Raw genomic sequence first — 16,720 nt, forward strand, 5'->3', positions numbered from 1 at the left:
ATTTGATACAAGAGAAACAAATTACCCAATGTTTACCGATATACGAAATTCAAAATGGCCAACATCCCTGTGTTAACTTTATGGAGGAAAATATTCCCAATTTTCACAAAACTTAGCCGATGAAAACTTCACTTCATAAGCTTCAAAATGAACCCCAACAAGTGCGGGTAGATAAAAACATATTGTGAAAGTTCAAGAGTCCAGTCTGTCCCCGAGACGCATTGTACCTAGACTTGGTTCAAGTCGGTGAATTAAAAAAAAAAATTTACAACACTTTCTCTTGTGTCTCTCCTATTTCGTACAAACCTATCCGGAATTTGGCGGCCCACGCCAGGTTTTCCCAGCGATTGAATGCGTGACGTTTGAGTCTGCGCAGTAGTGAGTTAGTTTCTACCGGATTCCGGGTGAAACTCCCCTGTTTAGCGTTTACCCCACTCACGCGTTTCACATTAAAACAGAACACAAATCATTGCGTTTACCCCATTCAAACATTCACAAATCACAGACTTGAACCAAGTCTACATTCTACCTTGAGTTGACCTATATATGCCCTGTCCGCCGCATTTTAATTGGTCGAGCTGAATCACGTGACTGACCACAAGTGAAATACACAGTAATGGTTGTTTACTTGCCCGTAAATATTAAATAATAATGTTAACATCGTAACTTTACAGCTAAAACGTAACTTAATCAATCACAAAACAAAAAGAAGCACTTGTGGGCCAAGTTTAGAAACTTTTTTCCAAAAATTCTCCGGATTTGCAAAATTTTAAAGCGCGTGCCAGTGCGTTGCGTATTGCACAAGATCTGGGTTCCATTGCTTTTCGCTTGGAAAATTTTCGTAAATTTGACGGTTTTTATGGGGTTCGTTCTTGATAATATAATGGAAATAACAGACTCCGCCCTGACTATTAACGTTTATTTATGGGCTCGGGAAAAAGGAAAGCCAAAATTAACGGGCTTGGCAAGCATCTCCCGTTAATTGCTGGCTTTCCTCTCGCCCGAGCCCATAAATAAACGTTAATGGTCCCATTATTTCTATAATAGTTGTAAATTTTTTATGATATGTTCGCTATATTTGCTCTGCAGACTGATTCTGTTCACTACTTCTCCTCCCATTAGTATTCTTATTGCAAAGTATTAGCTTCTAATTTCATCATCCACAACGAATAGAGTACAAATTTTTGTGACTTATGAATTCTTGTCTAGACTAATTTAGATGACAACAAATACGATTATTCACTATAAACGTGCGGTCTGTATTGACAAGTTGAACACAGTGCACTTTCGACAGGATTTCGTCGAGTAGAAGAAGAAATACTGCAGTTTACAGACAGAAAAGAGAGCTTGAATATACATTCTGTTCCATTGGCGATTGACTGTGGCGAGTTGTCGTTGATCTCAAGTAAGACTTGATGACCTATCACAGAAAAGTACATCTGATCGAAGGTTAGTACCAAGTAATACATTAAATATTGTCTGACGCATGCATTTACAAAAAACAGCAATAAAGAAACCTGTGAAAAAACTCTTGCAGCGTGGTCCAATATTTTTATATCGCATTATGCGACTCTTTTAAGCTATAGATGTAATGGTGAAAAGTCAACAAGAAGGCACGCCAGGTCAGACCTATTAGGCACTGAAAAGATCAGAGGATCTGACAGCCCAAAGGGTGTGCACTAATGATCGGCGCGTCTGTTTTACATGTACAGCCAATGCACAATGTCATACGTACCAAGGCAGAGGGTCGCAATGCGCAACAAAGATAATCAAACAAGGCGCCTGGAAACATGGTAAAGAGGGAGCCTGGGTAATTGGAGATATCCTTCACAGATTACTTTCGGTCCCGTATTTTCAATTGCCAATTTGTCTCATTTGCTACAAGCATCATTTCAAATTTTGTAGAAAAACCAACTAATCAGATAGGATATTGTCCAAATTCCATTGTTGTATTCATTAGAAGGGGGATACGGTTGTTTGTTTCTTCACGCGAGAATTTACAGCATTGCGTAGTTGTCATGAAAATCATCTTATTTTAGAGGATGAAACATGCAAGGTGCCATGCTGTATGTCGCTTTCAGGGTAGATGCAAGCGAGTGCGCGACAAAAACATCGACACAGGCAATTCTATATTTAGAACACACAAATGGTCAAACCCAAAACAACCCGGTATAATTCTACGCGTGTCAAATTTGAATTATTGCTGGCCTTAGATGTCATTACGGCTCAATTGGTGGGATTTCATTTCAGACCAATGATGATCACAGTGAGAGAATAAACCTATTTTTTCGGTTTATTGAAATGAACTTTGCACCTTTTTGTTGAGGTTTATTAAAGGCAATTGATCCAGCACTGAGGTGAAAAGATGGTACAATTTATATAGAATACGCCTCGGGGACAGTAACGTTATTCGGACAGTGAAGTTTTTAGAATATTTTTTGCGGTCCTCTGTTTGTGTTAACCAACGTCGACGCCAGTGGAGTAACTGAAGTCTTCATTTTTGTGTTTTCTTGAAAATAGAAATATTTGGTCTAATTTTTCTTCATAGACCTAACACAGGGTAGAGCGACAATTTTGAATTTTGCATTATTAGGTCAAATTAAAAAAATGGATGTGTCGCCGGTAATATGCCTTAGGGTAGGTAGGTCGAAGGAACTTGTATGTATTCTATTTTCCTTGGCTGAGGACCATAAAATACAATTAAATTTAGTGAATTTACAAATTATTTTGGAAATGCAAACAAATCTAGGATCGGCCGTTGTTTTAGAATCGCGTTACCGAACACATACATTTTTGTTTGGCCATATCGGTAAAAATAAGCGAATTTGCACACAATGTGCCAGACGATCCAAGCTTTTATTCATGATCACGAACGAGAAGAGTTTAAAATTCCTTTTGGAGCAAAAATTTGAAAATGTTCTGTTCCGAGGCGCATGTCATCCTAACCGTCAAGTAAATGCAAGTTTTAACTTATCGTGCCAGGATTATGAAGACCAAACTCGTAGTTGAGAATCAAGAGTTCAAAACGTAGCAAATTTTCGTCGAGATGCCGAGAAAAATGTCTGAAAGCAGATATTGTTTCGTTTTTTCACCTATTAAAAATTAAATTACATATGTATAAAGATAACAGCTAACACACATATGTAATCAGCGCAAATAAACTGAGAATTAATGCAATATTTCAATGAGTTGAATTATTGACGACGAGTACAAGTCTCATATCTTTGGGTAACAAAAGAGTTCCAGGTACGCAGATCAAACGCACATAAAATATTTTGTCAAGAAATATAGTTATCGCTACTTCGCGCATTTTAGATAGGCGGCGCGGTTCGTTGAATACGTATACCGAGATTATTCTTTTGGTACTGCAACTCGGTTAAAAAACAAATTATCTTTTCAGCTTATTCGAAAATTCTGAAGCTGTTGAAAACCGTGATCGGCTTGTATTCAATGACGTGCATTCAACTGGGAAGTTTTTGAAGCAAACTTTTCACTGTGCAGGTCAAACCGAATTAACCCGATGAATTCCTGACTTGCTTAATGTCAATTTCTACAATAGCAGTTATGCAGTTAAAATGTACTTTTTAAGGATCTGTCGAGTAGGCATGTTGCTTGGTTTATCCATCACAGGTTTCGCTTCCAAGAAGCAATCGCGGGGAAGCTTGTTAATCCAAGAACGACGAATGATGGTAATCTGGCAAGCTAACATGCCCTATATCCGTAACCCTTCATTGAAATAGCACTGACGTCACGGCCTGACGGTAATCACTCCCGTGCAAACCTCGGCACACCATATATGAGGACGCTCTTCAGCTGCAATGTCACATGATGTGGCATTGACTCTCATTTTGACTCTTGTTTGTAGGAATGCGTGACTTGTAGCAGCTTATCTTCTACTTTTCACTTATCCCACCGCCGAAGGACACGTCATCAGTACGGGCATAACTGATGATGTACCCATGGCGAGGTCAAGGCACTCTTGTGTATTTGTGTAGGTGAGGTCACAAACTCAATACTTTGTGCGATTCTTTTGAGGAAATGCGAGTCTGCTGAAATATTCTACCACCTGAAATTTACTTCATGAAATTTCTACAATAGACCACATATCTTAGCAACGGTTAATCATGTGGATGAGTTCACTATAAACCTCATCTTGTATTTCAGAAATGTCGTTTGACAGATATCTGATCATAAATAATCAAGTTCGAAATTGCACTACATATAAAAAGGAGATAAGAACAAATATGGGCCCGTCGTATCAGCGCACAAAACATGGTATCATGGGACATGGCAAACGACAAATCAAATTCAAATCATGAACTTGATTATTTCTCCACTCAGACCACGCCCCTCGTGTCCATTCGTTGGCTGTCACGTGACTTTGCCATTACCTGGTATAAATCTCGACGTTTCTCCACCACTTCTGTGTGTTTCTCTACTGAGCTATTTCCAACACACTCCACTGAAGATAAAACTGCAAAAGAACACGGAACCGCTCACGACATCATGTGTTTCGTCTCGTGGCTTTGCAGTACACATTGGTACTGAGGGGTAATTAGGATCTCGTTGAATTTATGTAATTAGCGCCCTTCGCCAATTAATGTAGGTTATCCAGCGGGCAAAACGACGCAGAATGGAAATGTCTGAAGACTTCAACCGAACAAATTCCACCGAATCGCCTCACGCTCTGTGGGCGCGCTTGCATGCCGAGATAATAGCGTACATGCTCAACCGCTCGGCCACGGAAGGTAAATACTGGGAGAAACCCGAAGACCTACCACCGAAAGTGGAATCCAGTCATCTGGGTTCGAAGCCGGGCGACCTGGAGCTGCAGATTGAGTGGAGAACCGCCTTAATATGCGCATTCAGTTTCAACATAGCCCTTTCGGTCGTCGGTAACATAATCGTCCTGATAGTTCTATCGTGCGGAAGAGCCAAATCGGACTTGAACATTTTCCTGATCAACTTGGCTCTCGCTGATTTGACCATTGCTATGTTTTGTATGCCGTTCACCTTTTCAACGATTATGTACGGGCGCTGGATCTTCGGAAGAAACATGTGTCCAACCGTTATCTTTTTGCAACAGGTAACCAATCTTTTGAGAGTATGTATGTATGTATGTATGTATGTATGTATGTATGTATGTATGTATGTATGTATGTATGTATGTATGTATGTATGTATGTATACAATATATATATATATATATATATATATATATATATATATATATATATATATATATATATATCATATTCCTGTCTGTTCTAATGTTAAAACAAAACGTTTGTAGTCTAATTTCACATAGTAAACAGTTGAAACTATTGTGATTAATAGATATAATGCAAGCAAGAGTTGACGGATTTAAAAAACGTTCCCACAATGAAAATGTATCTCATGGTATCGTAGTTAAAACATAAACTCGATCTTTCGCACTGATTCATAGATTGTTACAAACAAAGAGCAATTTTACATATAGGGCGGGAGATTGAGCTAGTATGGTATCATCTCTGACAAGAAATTGTTTGCAGTTGGCGTCTCTATGTAGCCGGATCATACACATTTCACAAGACTTCTACGATTTCGCTTTGATGAGGCTGGCGGTAATAAAGTGGCGTTTGGGATTTTGACGTACTGTACAGTTTTAAAATATACGTTTCCGCGTGATGACGGATGGTAATTTTTGTCTCATTACACCATGGCGATGCATCATACTCGATGATTTTTTTTAAATCGATAAAGTAACAAACGTGCTACTAGGATTCAAACTTGCGCCTTGAAGCGCTGACGCAGCACATGTAGGTACGTTGACTTACATACGATAGAAATTACATTGTGGATTAGCAATTTATGTTGAATTGTCACACGATTAAGCTTACCGTCGGATTAAAAGTGATGGCTTAATTCTGTAAGGTCAACGAACTACAGTTCTCTTCAAGGTAAAGTCGCCGGTATTATTTGTGTATTTGTTTTCAAGATTCAGATAATTTGATGAAATTTCATTTGAACAATAAATCCGATTTACAGTATTACTGTGGTATTTTCCACTTTATATTGGCGCAAACCAAAACCAACAATGTTCCACTTTAAGGTAGAACGCGTCTCGGGGACAGATATTCGGACTCTCAATTTTTTACGATTCTTTTCTGATCTACCACTTGTGGGGGCTCATTTTAAAGCTCTTGGAGTAAGGAAAACTTTCATTGTCTTAGTTTTTCGAATCCAAAATTTGATTTCTTTTTTGCCAGAAGAGTTTACACAGGGATGGCGGCCATTCTGAATTTCAAATACGGCAAATGTTTGGTCCTTTTTTGCTAGTTCCAAACTTTGCACAGTGACCCCCGATTTTCATTGTCGATTTGGTAAGAGAATGGTATAAAGTTTCATTGAGGAAAGTTTGAGCAAAATTTTAAGTCTTTCACTTTCGATTCGTATACTACCTAAAGGTATAATGCGCCCGGGAACAGATATTCGAGCTCGCAAACTTTTACAATACTTTTTGGCCGACTACTTATGGGGGCTCACTTTGAAGCTGGCAGAGCAAATATAGAGTTTACAGTGGCTTAATTTGTGAAAATCAAAAATTGTATTTTCCCCATAGCGTTAACACAGGGATGGCAGCCATTTTGATTGAAGAGCCGATATACATTTAGGTAGTTGTTTATCTATTTCCAAATTTTGCACAGTGACCCCTGGCTTTTAATCTTGAGTTTGAAAGAGAATGGGTCAATGTTTCCTCAAGGACAGTTGGGCAAAAGATTAAGTCTTTTGATTTCCAGGCGCGAACTATTTGAATACTTACTGTCATCTTGGCTTTGAGGAACAGCAATTGCAGAACATTAGATGTGACGTCATAATGCCGTGATAAACTCTTCGTTTTGATGACGAATCTTGATCTGTCTTTTATTCATGATGGGGGCTCTAACTCATGCCAGGAGCAATGTCTCGAAGATATCGCTGATGTCCAGAATCTCCAATAAATCATTAAGGTCGAAGACACACTCATCTGTCGCTCATCCAGGCAATCGCCACTGAAAAGGTTAAGACATTATTGTCATATACTGAATTATATTACCGTGCCCTGCCCGTCGCATTTTGATTGGGCGAGCTGAACCACGTGACTGACCACAAATACACAGTAATGGTTTGTTTACATGCCCGTGAATATGAATAAATACCCAACTCAAAGTATCGTAACTTTACAGCTTAAACGTAAATCATAATCAATCAAAAAATAAAATTGAGCACTTGCAGGTCAAGTTGAGATACTTTTTTCTGAAAACATCTCCGGATTTGCCAATTTTTTTACAGCGCACGTGACAGTGCGTCGCGTATTGCTCAGTTTCTGGGGCCCAGTTGTCGTTCGCTCCTGAAATTTTCGGAAATTTTGAAGGTTTTCTTGGGTCTGCTGTTAATATAATGGAAATAACAGACTCCGCTCTGACCATTAACGTTTATTTGTGGGCGCGGGCTCGAGGATAGCCGAATTAACGGGCTCGGCAAGCCTCGCCCGTTAATTTTTGGCTTTCCTCTCGCCCTTGCCCAAAAATAAACGTTAATGGTCAGTGCGTCGCCCGTTATTTCTATAATAACAAACAAGCAAACAAAGAAACGTGAAAAACAAGCAGCATCCAGTTACCTATTACTCTTGGGTTTAGTGGTTGAAGATATCGGGATGGATTCACTCTCATCATGCTCGTTTGAGATAAAATGTTTGTCTGAATAGGACAGTCGCTGTACATCGTAATCCCGTTTTTTTTTTCCAGACCGTGTGACTCTGTAGTAATTTCCTATTGCACTCATCAGGCTTTAAGCCACTCTGAAGCAGCAACCTACATCTGTAACTGTCTAATGTGTTATTTTCATTCCTTCTTGCCCAAACATACATAACTCAGTGCATATGTCGGTAACAAAGCAAATACCTGACGTTGTCTGATGAACCGCATTTCAACAAGGGTATTGTTTCAGAAACGGCCTTATCTGACATCAACACTTATTTTACTGGTGTTGTTAGCAGGGGATGGAATGGAATTAATCAAGACTTACTGGTGCGTCCCTAGTTCTACCCAGTAATCTTGTTTAAATCAGTCGTGAATCTGTTCCTTCACGCAGACGCCAATGTCGTTGCATTTGGCGATTTGGCGGCGACGACTCGGATAATCTAAAATGGTATCATTTAATGTACTTCAGCAAGCTTGAACTAATACGAGAACGCGCTTACCTTGCCAAACAATTACAACCCTAATCACAAAGAAACCCGGTCTTAAATCGGTTGCATAATTGAATAGAATTCAACATTTGAAAATAACATTTATTTAGAAACAATATGTTACAGGCCAGTGGACAACAGACAATCTATCTGATTAACTACACCACAGTCCCTCTATTAACAGGAAATTTATGTCAATTGTCAGCGGAACATGAATTTATACCAAAATCATCGTTCGGTTGATTGCTGTAGTAACCCTGTGAGTCTAATGACACCTTCGGAACAACGATGTCGTCAATGACTTTTAGAGCTCTGATATCAGAAATTTTGGCTGCTTTTAATTTTCCCTGTGAAGAGCAAGAATACTACAGCCGAAATAAGCTGCTTCAGTAGATTATTTTTACCGGTCCAGATCAAAGAATTAAAATTGCGGGGCCATTCTTATGTTTTTGGTCAGCCTCCAAATTATACGGTACTTTTACCGCCAAAACACGACTATCACAGTATTACAGTGAAATTTGTCATGTGACTCAATAAACACGTATTATCGCAAGTGTTATGGAATCGCACATCACATTCACCAAATACGCGACAGGACCATAAATTAAAACCCATTTCATCCCACATTTCTCACGTTGAGGTCTATTCTTAAACAGCTAAATGTTTACCCTAGGAGACCAAAATGCAGCAGTTGATTTATTCTCAAAGATATTTGCGTGTCAAACTATAGCTGCTGTTGCTTGGACATCTGAAATTAAACGCAGCCAGAGTAAACCATTCTTCAAAGTGAAATCGACCAAATTTATGGACATTTTAATCTAAAATATTGCGTTTCGATGACGACGCGTAAGGAAGTGTAACTTTTCCTCTCCATTAGTCTGCTATTTTGCTGACCCGGTTTGACACTTTGTGTTCAATCAATTCTTTACGTAATGCAACCAATGCGGCGGCTTGTTTGCTGACATCCTAATGATGTTTGTACTCATGTTTCTTTATCGCGCACTTAACGTAGTACGCGCCTCGAAATTAAATGACTTAAAGGTATACTGTCACCTGTTCCAATTTTGCCACAGTTTCCATGGAAAGAGAAAATCTAACCAATCACAGATTTTAAGCGGGTGGCCGCTTTTTAAAACAGCACCCTCACATGGGCATTTTGAATATAAAGGAACACCCCTTTAACCATATATGGACATATTTATATTACAGGTGACTGTATACCTTTAAGCTGTTGCTCAAACATTCCTTAAAAGGAATTTTAAGCCATTCCCTTTCGAAATTAAGAATATAAATCAGGAGTCACTGTGCAGAATTTGATACAAATTACCAAATATTTCGGACACTGGAAATTCAAAATGGCCGCCACCCCTTGTGTTAACTCAATGGGGAAAAGTGGATTTTTGATTTGCACAAACATATGTCAGTGAAATCTTTATTTATTCCATAAACTTCAAAATAAGCCCGAACAAGTGGTAGACCAAGAGAATATTATAAATATATTTCCATGGGCGCATTAAACCTTAAATCAGGTATCTACCATGGGCCAGCTGAATAACTCACCAATCAAATGACTTGCTCAGCGTGTGTAATCGATTCAAACTCTCCACCCGAACACATGTTTGCTGCAATTATTCTCCCTACCTCACTTAATTCAGTGCTGCCCCTGTGGGTTGCATAGGGTAATTGCAATGGCTGTTACATACTGACTCCGCTAATTCTCTCCAAAATGCGTTTATGTTAGGATATTAAGCATTTAATATAAATCAGTATACCTTAAATAGTCAAGGACATTACTGGTTGAACGTTTGGCGAAACCTTGCGATGCTATTAAGTGTCATACGATAAAGGCAATTTATTAAACTATGCGTTTATAAATGATTAATTAATCAATTAAGATGTCTTCTATTTAATGAGTAATTGGTTTGTAGTCGAGATATAAGTTGAATCGAAACATCCTTGTCTCTTAACAAGTCGACAACACGGCGCCGTTGCAGCGTTCTCCTTTCATTGAAGTCTACCGTGTAAGCTCGAGGCCAAATCACGCATAGTAAGGATTTTCCCATTTTCTACATTTCAACCAGGACGCTAATGTCACGTAATACTACAGACACTGATATCCAATACGGTCTTTAAGCCCGCAGCTATTGGACAGAATTAGTGAGCGATAATTTGACACTGATTCGGTTAGTCGAATAGTAGCATTCGGCTTGCCTCATACAAGATTTCAACTTAAGGATCCTACATGCAAAATAGACACTTTCAGATTTTTATTTTTGTCTCACGTGAAGGACTCCTAATCCCCAATTAAGTATATATATTTTCAGGAAGCCCTGATATGGGGAAATCTGACAAAGCACAGTACATAGTAATTATTTGCGTAATAGTCACGTGACAAGCGTTTTGCTGAACCTTCCAAAAATCGTTTTTTCCTCCCTTTAGCAAACAAACTGCAAGGTTTCCGTTTGAAATTTGTGTATTCACAAGCCTTTGTAATATCCTTCCCACGCGTGTCTGTTATTTTCTTTATATGCCTTTCTGCACTACTGAAGGTGTTAGACTAAGGTGCTTTCAAGGGATGGAAATTGTCGCGCCATACAATTTGAATGGAGATTCAGAGAAAAAAAAATAAATGCGGATTTGAAGGATATTTCCAGGCTTGTCAATGTACAAATTTCAAACGGAAATCTTGCTTCGTGTTCGCTAAAGGGATGAAAAACCGATTTTTGGAAGGTTCAGCAAAACGCTTGCCGTGATTATCATGCAAATAATGACTGTGTACTGTGCACGGTCGGATTTCCAAATATCAGGGCTTTCAGAAAATATATACTTTGTTGGGGTTTGGACTTCTTCAGGTGAGAAAAAAATAAACAATCTGAACTGTCTATTTTGTATGTAGGTACCTTAAGCGCGATTTCGTTTAAGTAATTTCATGATTTTATTGTCCTTCATTGTAGATATTTCAGGCGCAGTGGTAGTTTTGTGGTACGGGGGAGGCAGTGCAATTCGTCTGAGGCTTGAACTTAACATCAGATTGAGTCACCGTTTGTGTCGAGCGATTGTTAGGAATTGGTTAAGCCAAATGAAATAAAATCAGCGAACCTGCATTCACATAATTCTGCCTGCAGACTTTTTATGCTGAAATTGTCATTTTTATAGACTATTCATGCATGGGAAGTCATCACTACGTAGCATTTTTGCGCATGAATTTTTAATGACCTTGACCTCAGTATGGCACCATCAAATGCCACGTGTTTCAGAAAGTTGACTGAACGTCTGAGTCCGTAACGTAGACAGAGATCTACAGCGCTATAACAATCAGAAAGTCACCATTATTGATGTCAACTTTCCACCTATAGTGGCTTGAAAGTTATTCTGATCTTAATCTTAATCTTTATTTCTCAAACCGCTTTAAATTAAAAACTAATCTCAATGCACTTTACACCAAAAATGTACAAAATAGAAGGATGGCGCATAAAATTGTTTTTCAAAAAAAGGGAAAATGTCCACATTTAAAAATTCGTTATGAAAGCAACGAACACTATGCATAAAAATTCATAAAAAGACAAGTCTTGAGTTTGTTCTTGAAGCATCCGGTGTTTGAATTAGTCTAATCGTAAATCAGTTGTCCATTCATATCAAACATCCCCGAATTAATTCTATGTTGAGTCAAAACTCAATTATACAGGCATGAGATCCGACAGGTCTGTTTTGAACACAGCTGGGAATTGAATGACAAATAGTTTTACTCTATAGACACCATATGGTTCAACAATTTTCATTAGTAGGCCTTTGTATGCTCTATATAGCATGTTTAACGTCAGTATCTATCTTTATCAAGTTGAACGGGAGTTTCGTATAACAACAAGGTTGTACCATGGATTCCCAATATACATGTAGCCCTTAAAAGCTAACACATAGGACAATTGATTAGGGCCAGTTTGATAATACCAGATAATGTGTCACTTTCAGACCTCTCGAGGCGACCTACATTTAGAGAAGCGCCCAGAACCAATACAACATACTCAGTTTGGTAGCTACAACAGAGGTACGCATGCGTACTAGCAAAACACCTGTTCAAAACCTGAGTCAGCAGTCTTGAGTCATTAACGTTGTTGGCAATATCTGGACTCTTTAAAAGACAGATAACAACGTACGTATTAGCTGAGTGGTTTCGAAGACAATAAAACTCAAAGAGAGCATTTTTAAACAGATGACATTAATGTACAATGAGCCTTAGGAACAGATATTATAGAATAAGGGCTCTCCAACTTTTACAACATATTTTTGGCAAGCATTTTGTGGTGGCACATTTTGAAGCTTATGGAATAAAAAAAAGGTTTTCAGTCACTTTGATTGTGAAAATCGGGAATTTTATTTCCCCCATAGAGATTAACATAGGGATGACGACCATTTTGAATTTCAAATATTGGTAAGTGTTGGATAATTCGCTTCTTTAGTACCAAAATTTGCCGGGTGACTCGCCGATTTTTATTCTTCATTTTGAAAAAAGAATGGTTTAAAGTTTGCTCGACTTCAACGAAAGTTTTAGCAAAGTTTATATTTCCTTTTCGAGGCGCGAACTACCGTAACATACTTACCTTAGATGAAATTTGAAGCTAGGTAATACCTAGATAGATCTAAAAAATAAGATTGTTTCACCCTTTAACTCTGTCCCTATGACGATAGAGGAATACGTCCATGCACCAAGTATATGCGACCAACACAAAATATTTCAACAAAAGAAGTAGATTTATTCAGCAGATCAATAGACCTTTTCCTGCTTATCCCACAATGCATTGCAGTGGCTATATCAAACACCATATGTGCATTCAAAGCAATGAAAACATACTGATTTGTGTTGTACAACGGATTGTTATAGAAGAATGACACAAATTTGCAATGTCAAATAATGCCCCGTGTGTATTCTACTATCAGCTACGAAAATACAGGTCAGGGTGCTCCCATAGATTTCTATCATTAGTATACCCTGCGTGTACCTTGCGGCTAAAAAGTTTTGTGCGTAGCGTACGCTTTGTATACCCTGGCGCGCACTGCATCATGGAACCGGTAAATTAGTTGATGCTACATTTCACTTAGGCCCCCCCCCCCCCAAAAAAAAAAAAATTGTGCTCAGCTGTTCCGATAACATGATTTTCAAAAATATGGTAGGTAGGTAGGTATGCAGGCATTTTTTTCAAAATATTCATTTTTCAGGGGTCCAGGACGGTCAAACACTGGCCACAAGATTTCCAGAATATGTTTCATACATATAAAAGGAAAAAAACATAAAAGACATCCTCGTTCAAGCAAAAATCAAATGCCATTCAACGAACGCGTGATTTTACGGGTTATTTCTTTTTTTCTCTTTTTACTTCCGTGTTTACGTAGCTCTAAAAAGTTCAGGGTCGGCAGGTAAAGAATAGGGTAGGTCGGGTTATCGGGACAGCACAATTTTTTTTTCGGCCTTATAATGGCAATATTTCGAAAAAATGGTGGTGTGGCGATAGCAGCCGATGCTATGACAAGGTATAGCCGAACACAACACAACAAATAACGTAGCTCTTGAGGTGTTTCTTTGTCTTTGTTGCTATATTTTCTGCGAGACATGAGTCTCGAGGAGTGGGACTTTGTTGGTCTGGAACATACACGTTGACAATCATTTTTACTAGTCGCGACGTTGGTGCGATTGTTAGCTTTTATTTATGGTAAGTCAGTCGATATTGCGAGTCACTGGGAAAGCGCAAGAATGCCTCGGAACGAAAGAGCTCTTTTATAGGTTGGTGAGAAATATTTTTAGTGATTTGCAAAAAATGAGTTCTTTTTGGAAGTATGTCTTGATTAAATATTATTGCATCTCATGTTTTATCCAGATACTGTGATTGGCTGAACCTCACTCACGTGATATAGAACAAAAAGTGATAGAACATGGCTTAGGTGATATAGCCCTGTCGCGTGCAGTGATATAGCCCGCTACCACGTTCTGGAATACCGCGCGTCCTTTCTGCTCGTACAACATCATCGCGTACATTTGCTTGGTGTTTTCTGTAAAGCAATAGCTTTTGAAAAGGTACAAGAAATTAGCTCGACCTGAAGTTGACGACATTTAGTACATTAAACGAGAAAAGCTTTAACAACACTGTCTTCGTTTTTAGACGTTGACCTTCAACTTCATGAGGCATTGCGATCGAGCAACAAATAGAACTTTTCACTGTGGCGAGTCTCGATCGACACTTGACTGCATTCTACGCAAAGTTTCGAAAACAAAAGTGTTTGTTCGTTGTAATAAAGTTAATAACAGACGCCAGCAAGATCACGATTTGTTGCCTGCCCTCGGGCTGGTGCTCATGACGGAAATATTGATGATACACTCGCCTTCGGCTTGGGCATCATCAATATTACCGTCATGAGCACCATCCCTTTGGCGGACAACAAATCGTGATCTTGCCCTTGCTGGCGTGTATTATTATTAAATGACACACGCTAGCCAGGGAAAGATCACCATTTGTTGCCCGGCCACGGCATGGGTTTTAGCTCATGACAGTAATATTGATGATGCCCGAACCGAAAGTGAGGGTATCATCAATATTTCCGTCATGAGCACCAGCCGAGGGCAGGTAACTGATCGTGATCTTGCCCGTGCTAGCTTGTGTTATTAATTGAATTTCACCGAACAAACGCTTTTCGTTTCTAAACCTTGAGTGGAATGTAGTCAATTGTCGAGATTCGCTACAGGGAAGCGTTCTATTTTTTACTCGATCTTGTTACAGACTAAATTTTCTCTGGCTTATTGATATTGTTTTTGTAATTTCGGAATCTGTACAAAGGTCAATGAACGAGACGGCTGAACTTTCCAACTGTGTAAGGGTTTATGATCATTACGAATTTTCCTTCATCTTGGTTAAAACTCTGTTGTCAGGGACATTCAATGTATTTGCGTCATTGATACCTAAGTATCAAGGATACAGGTAGAAACTTGTACTAGTGACATCTATTGTCAAGGCAGTAGAGTGAATTCGTATCATCAATACCAGACAGGACCCTGGGACGATTACATAAGGGAAATGTTGTATAACGATGATGTCACTTATGCAGATTATGTAAAATTTTATATGATCGATGCCCAATCAGAGAAAGTTTAGTAATGTATTTCTTGAAGGGAAGAATATTTTAATTATTTGAACCAATCAAGAAATACTAGTCGATTAGCGATTGGAGGCTTAACTAATTTAATCTAATTAGGATGCTACAATTTCTTTTAAAAAAAGGGATAATCACCCACTATCGTCAGTCGGAGATAGCTGGGCATCTGATGTGTAAACTTTACACTTCAGTAATAAACCACCATCATTGATATCCAACAACTCTGTGAGTCTCTACTCTGTCAAAGATCTCGAAGTACCTCTCAGCAGTGAGTACACTCCCCAGACCGAGGTACGACTATAACACTTGGTGGAGATATCCGACGGGTAACAAGCAAGCTCACATCGTGAAGTATATGACAACTCATTATGGAAGACATTATCTGACGATGGCCGTCCAAAAACCGGCAGCCGACTACAATGACGACGACCCATGACCCGATAACGACAAAATGATGCTCGGAATTCGACTACGAGATATAAGACTCCGGTAAGAACTGATTCTGTGAAACATGACAGAGATTAACAGCTCAACAAATAACTTAAGGGAGCAGACGACGTTCGAAAAATGTCAACTTCGAGGAACGACTTAGAACAACTAAGAACACCGATGATGTGGCCACGAAATGGGAAAACTAATCAGCATGAACCGGACGGCGAAGACCGATCGGACGCGCACATCATCGGCCTCTTCAGTGAAGACATCCGTGAGTAACGTATCGACGTTGGAAGCATCAATCAAGGACTCTATGCATGATATCATAACTTTCGATGAACTCTAAGCAAACGATTCCCACGAAGACTCATGATGTATATTGCATTTTACGGTTATGGTATAATTATTGAAATGCCTTCGATCTCCTCTATTATGGAACAGTTAAATAATGTGTAATGACCTATAAGGTAAGAGATATCATTTCCGGCGTTTAGCCGATTGCAATACATGTATAATTTGAATTTATGACAGATTATCTTTGCTTTTTGTTATCAAAGAGCGCTTTCTATCGTGTAGCAAATTTACAAACGTTTTTGACTTTTGAAGATGAGAAATTTCGATATTAAGTCATTGGTTGAAGGATTCAACTGTATATACGTTATGAGGCCGGCTTAGCAGCATGGATGTTTGTGTGTAGTGTAATCCTACCTGCTGAAGTAACTTGGATTTCTTTGGTTGTAATTCGCCAATTACTTTTATCATTCATATGTTTAATGTTTTATGGAATTCAGATGCGAAACGTATTTCTGTAATTGATGCATTGCCTGTGTAAACGGTACTTGAAAAAAGAATAATGTCTTGGTATTTTGAGTTTATTTAGTAGCCGAGTTTAAGGGATTTAAGGAATTTTATACAGTCACGACGAGTAAAAGTGAC

The 16,720-nt window shown here is 38.8% G+C and overlaps 1 protein-coding gene across 1 annotated transcript in view; it reads left to right on the forward strand.

Annotated features, from left to right (window-relative positions):
- Positions 1 to 4,493: 4,493 nt before the first annotated feature.
- LOC139133567 (RYamide receptor-like) overlaps positions 4,494 to 16,720 on the forward strand; it is a 36,525-nt gene continuing 24,298 nt past the window's right edge. The window contains exon 1 of the mRNA XM_070700296.1: positions 4,494 to 5,086. Within this exon, the coding sequence (XP_070556397.1) occupies positions 4,634 to 5,086 (453 nt within the window). The 5' untranslated portion in view covers positions 4,494 to 4,633. The remainder of the gene's footprint in view (positions 5,087 to 16,720) is intronic.

The sequence above is a fragment of the Ptychodera flava genome, chromosome 5 (assembly GCF_041260155.1).
Source record: "Ptychodera flava strain L36383 chromosome 5, AS_Pfla_20210202, whole genome shotgun sequence".
NCBI lineage: Eukaryota > Metazoa > Hemichordata > Enteropneusta > Ptychoderidae > Ptychodera > Ptychodera flava.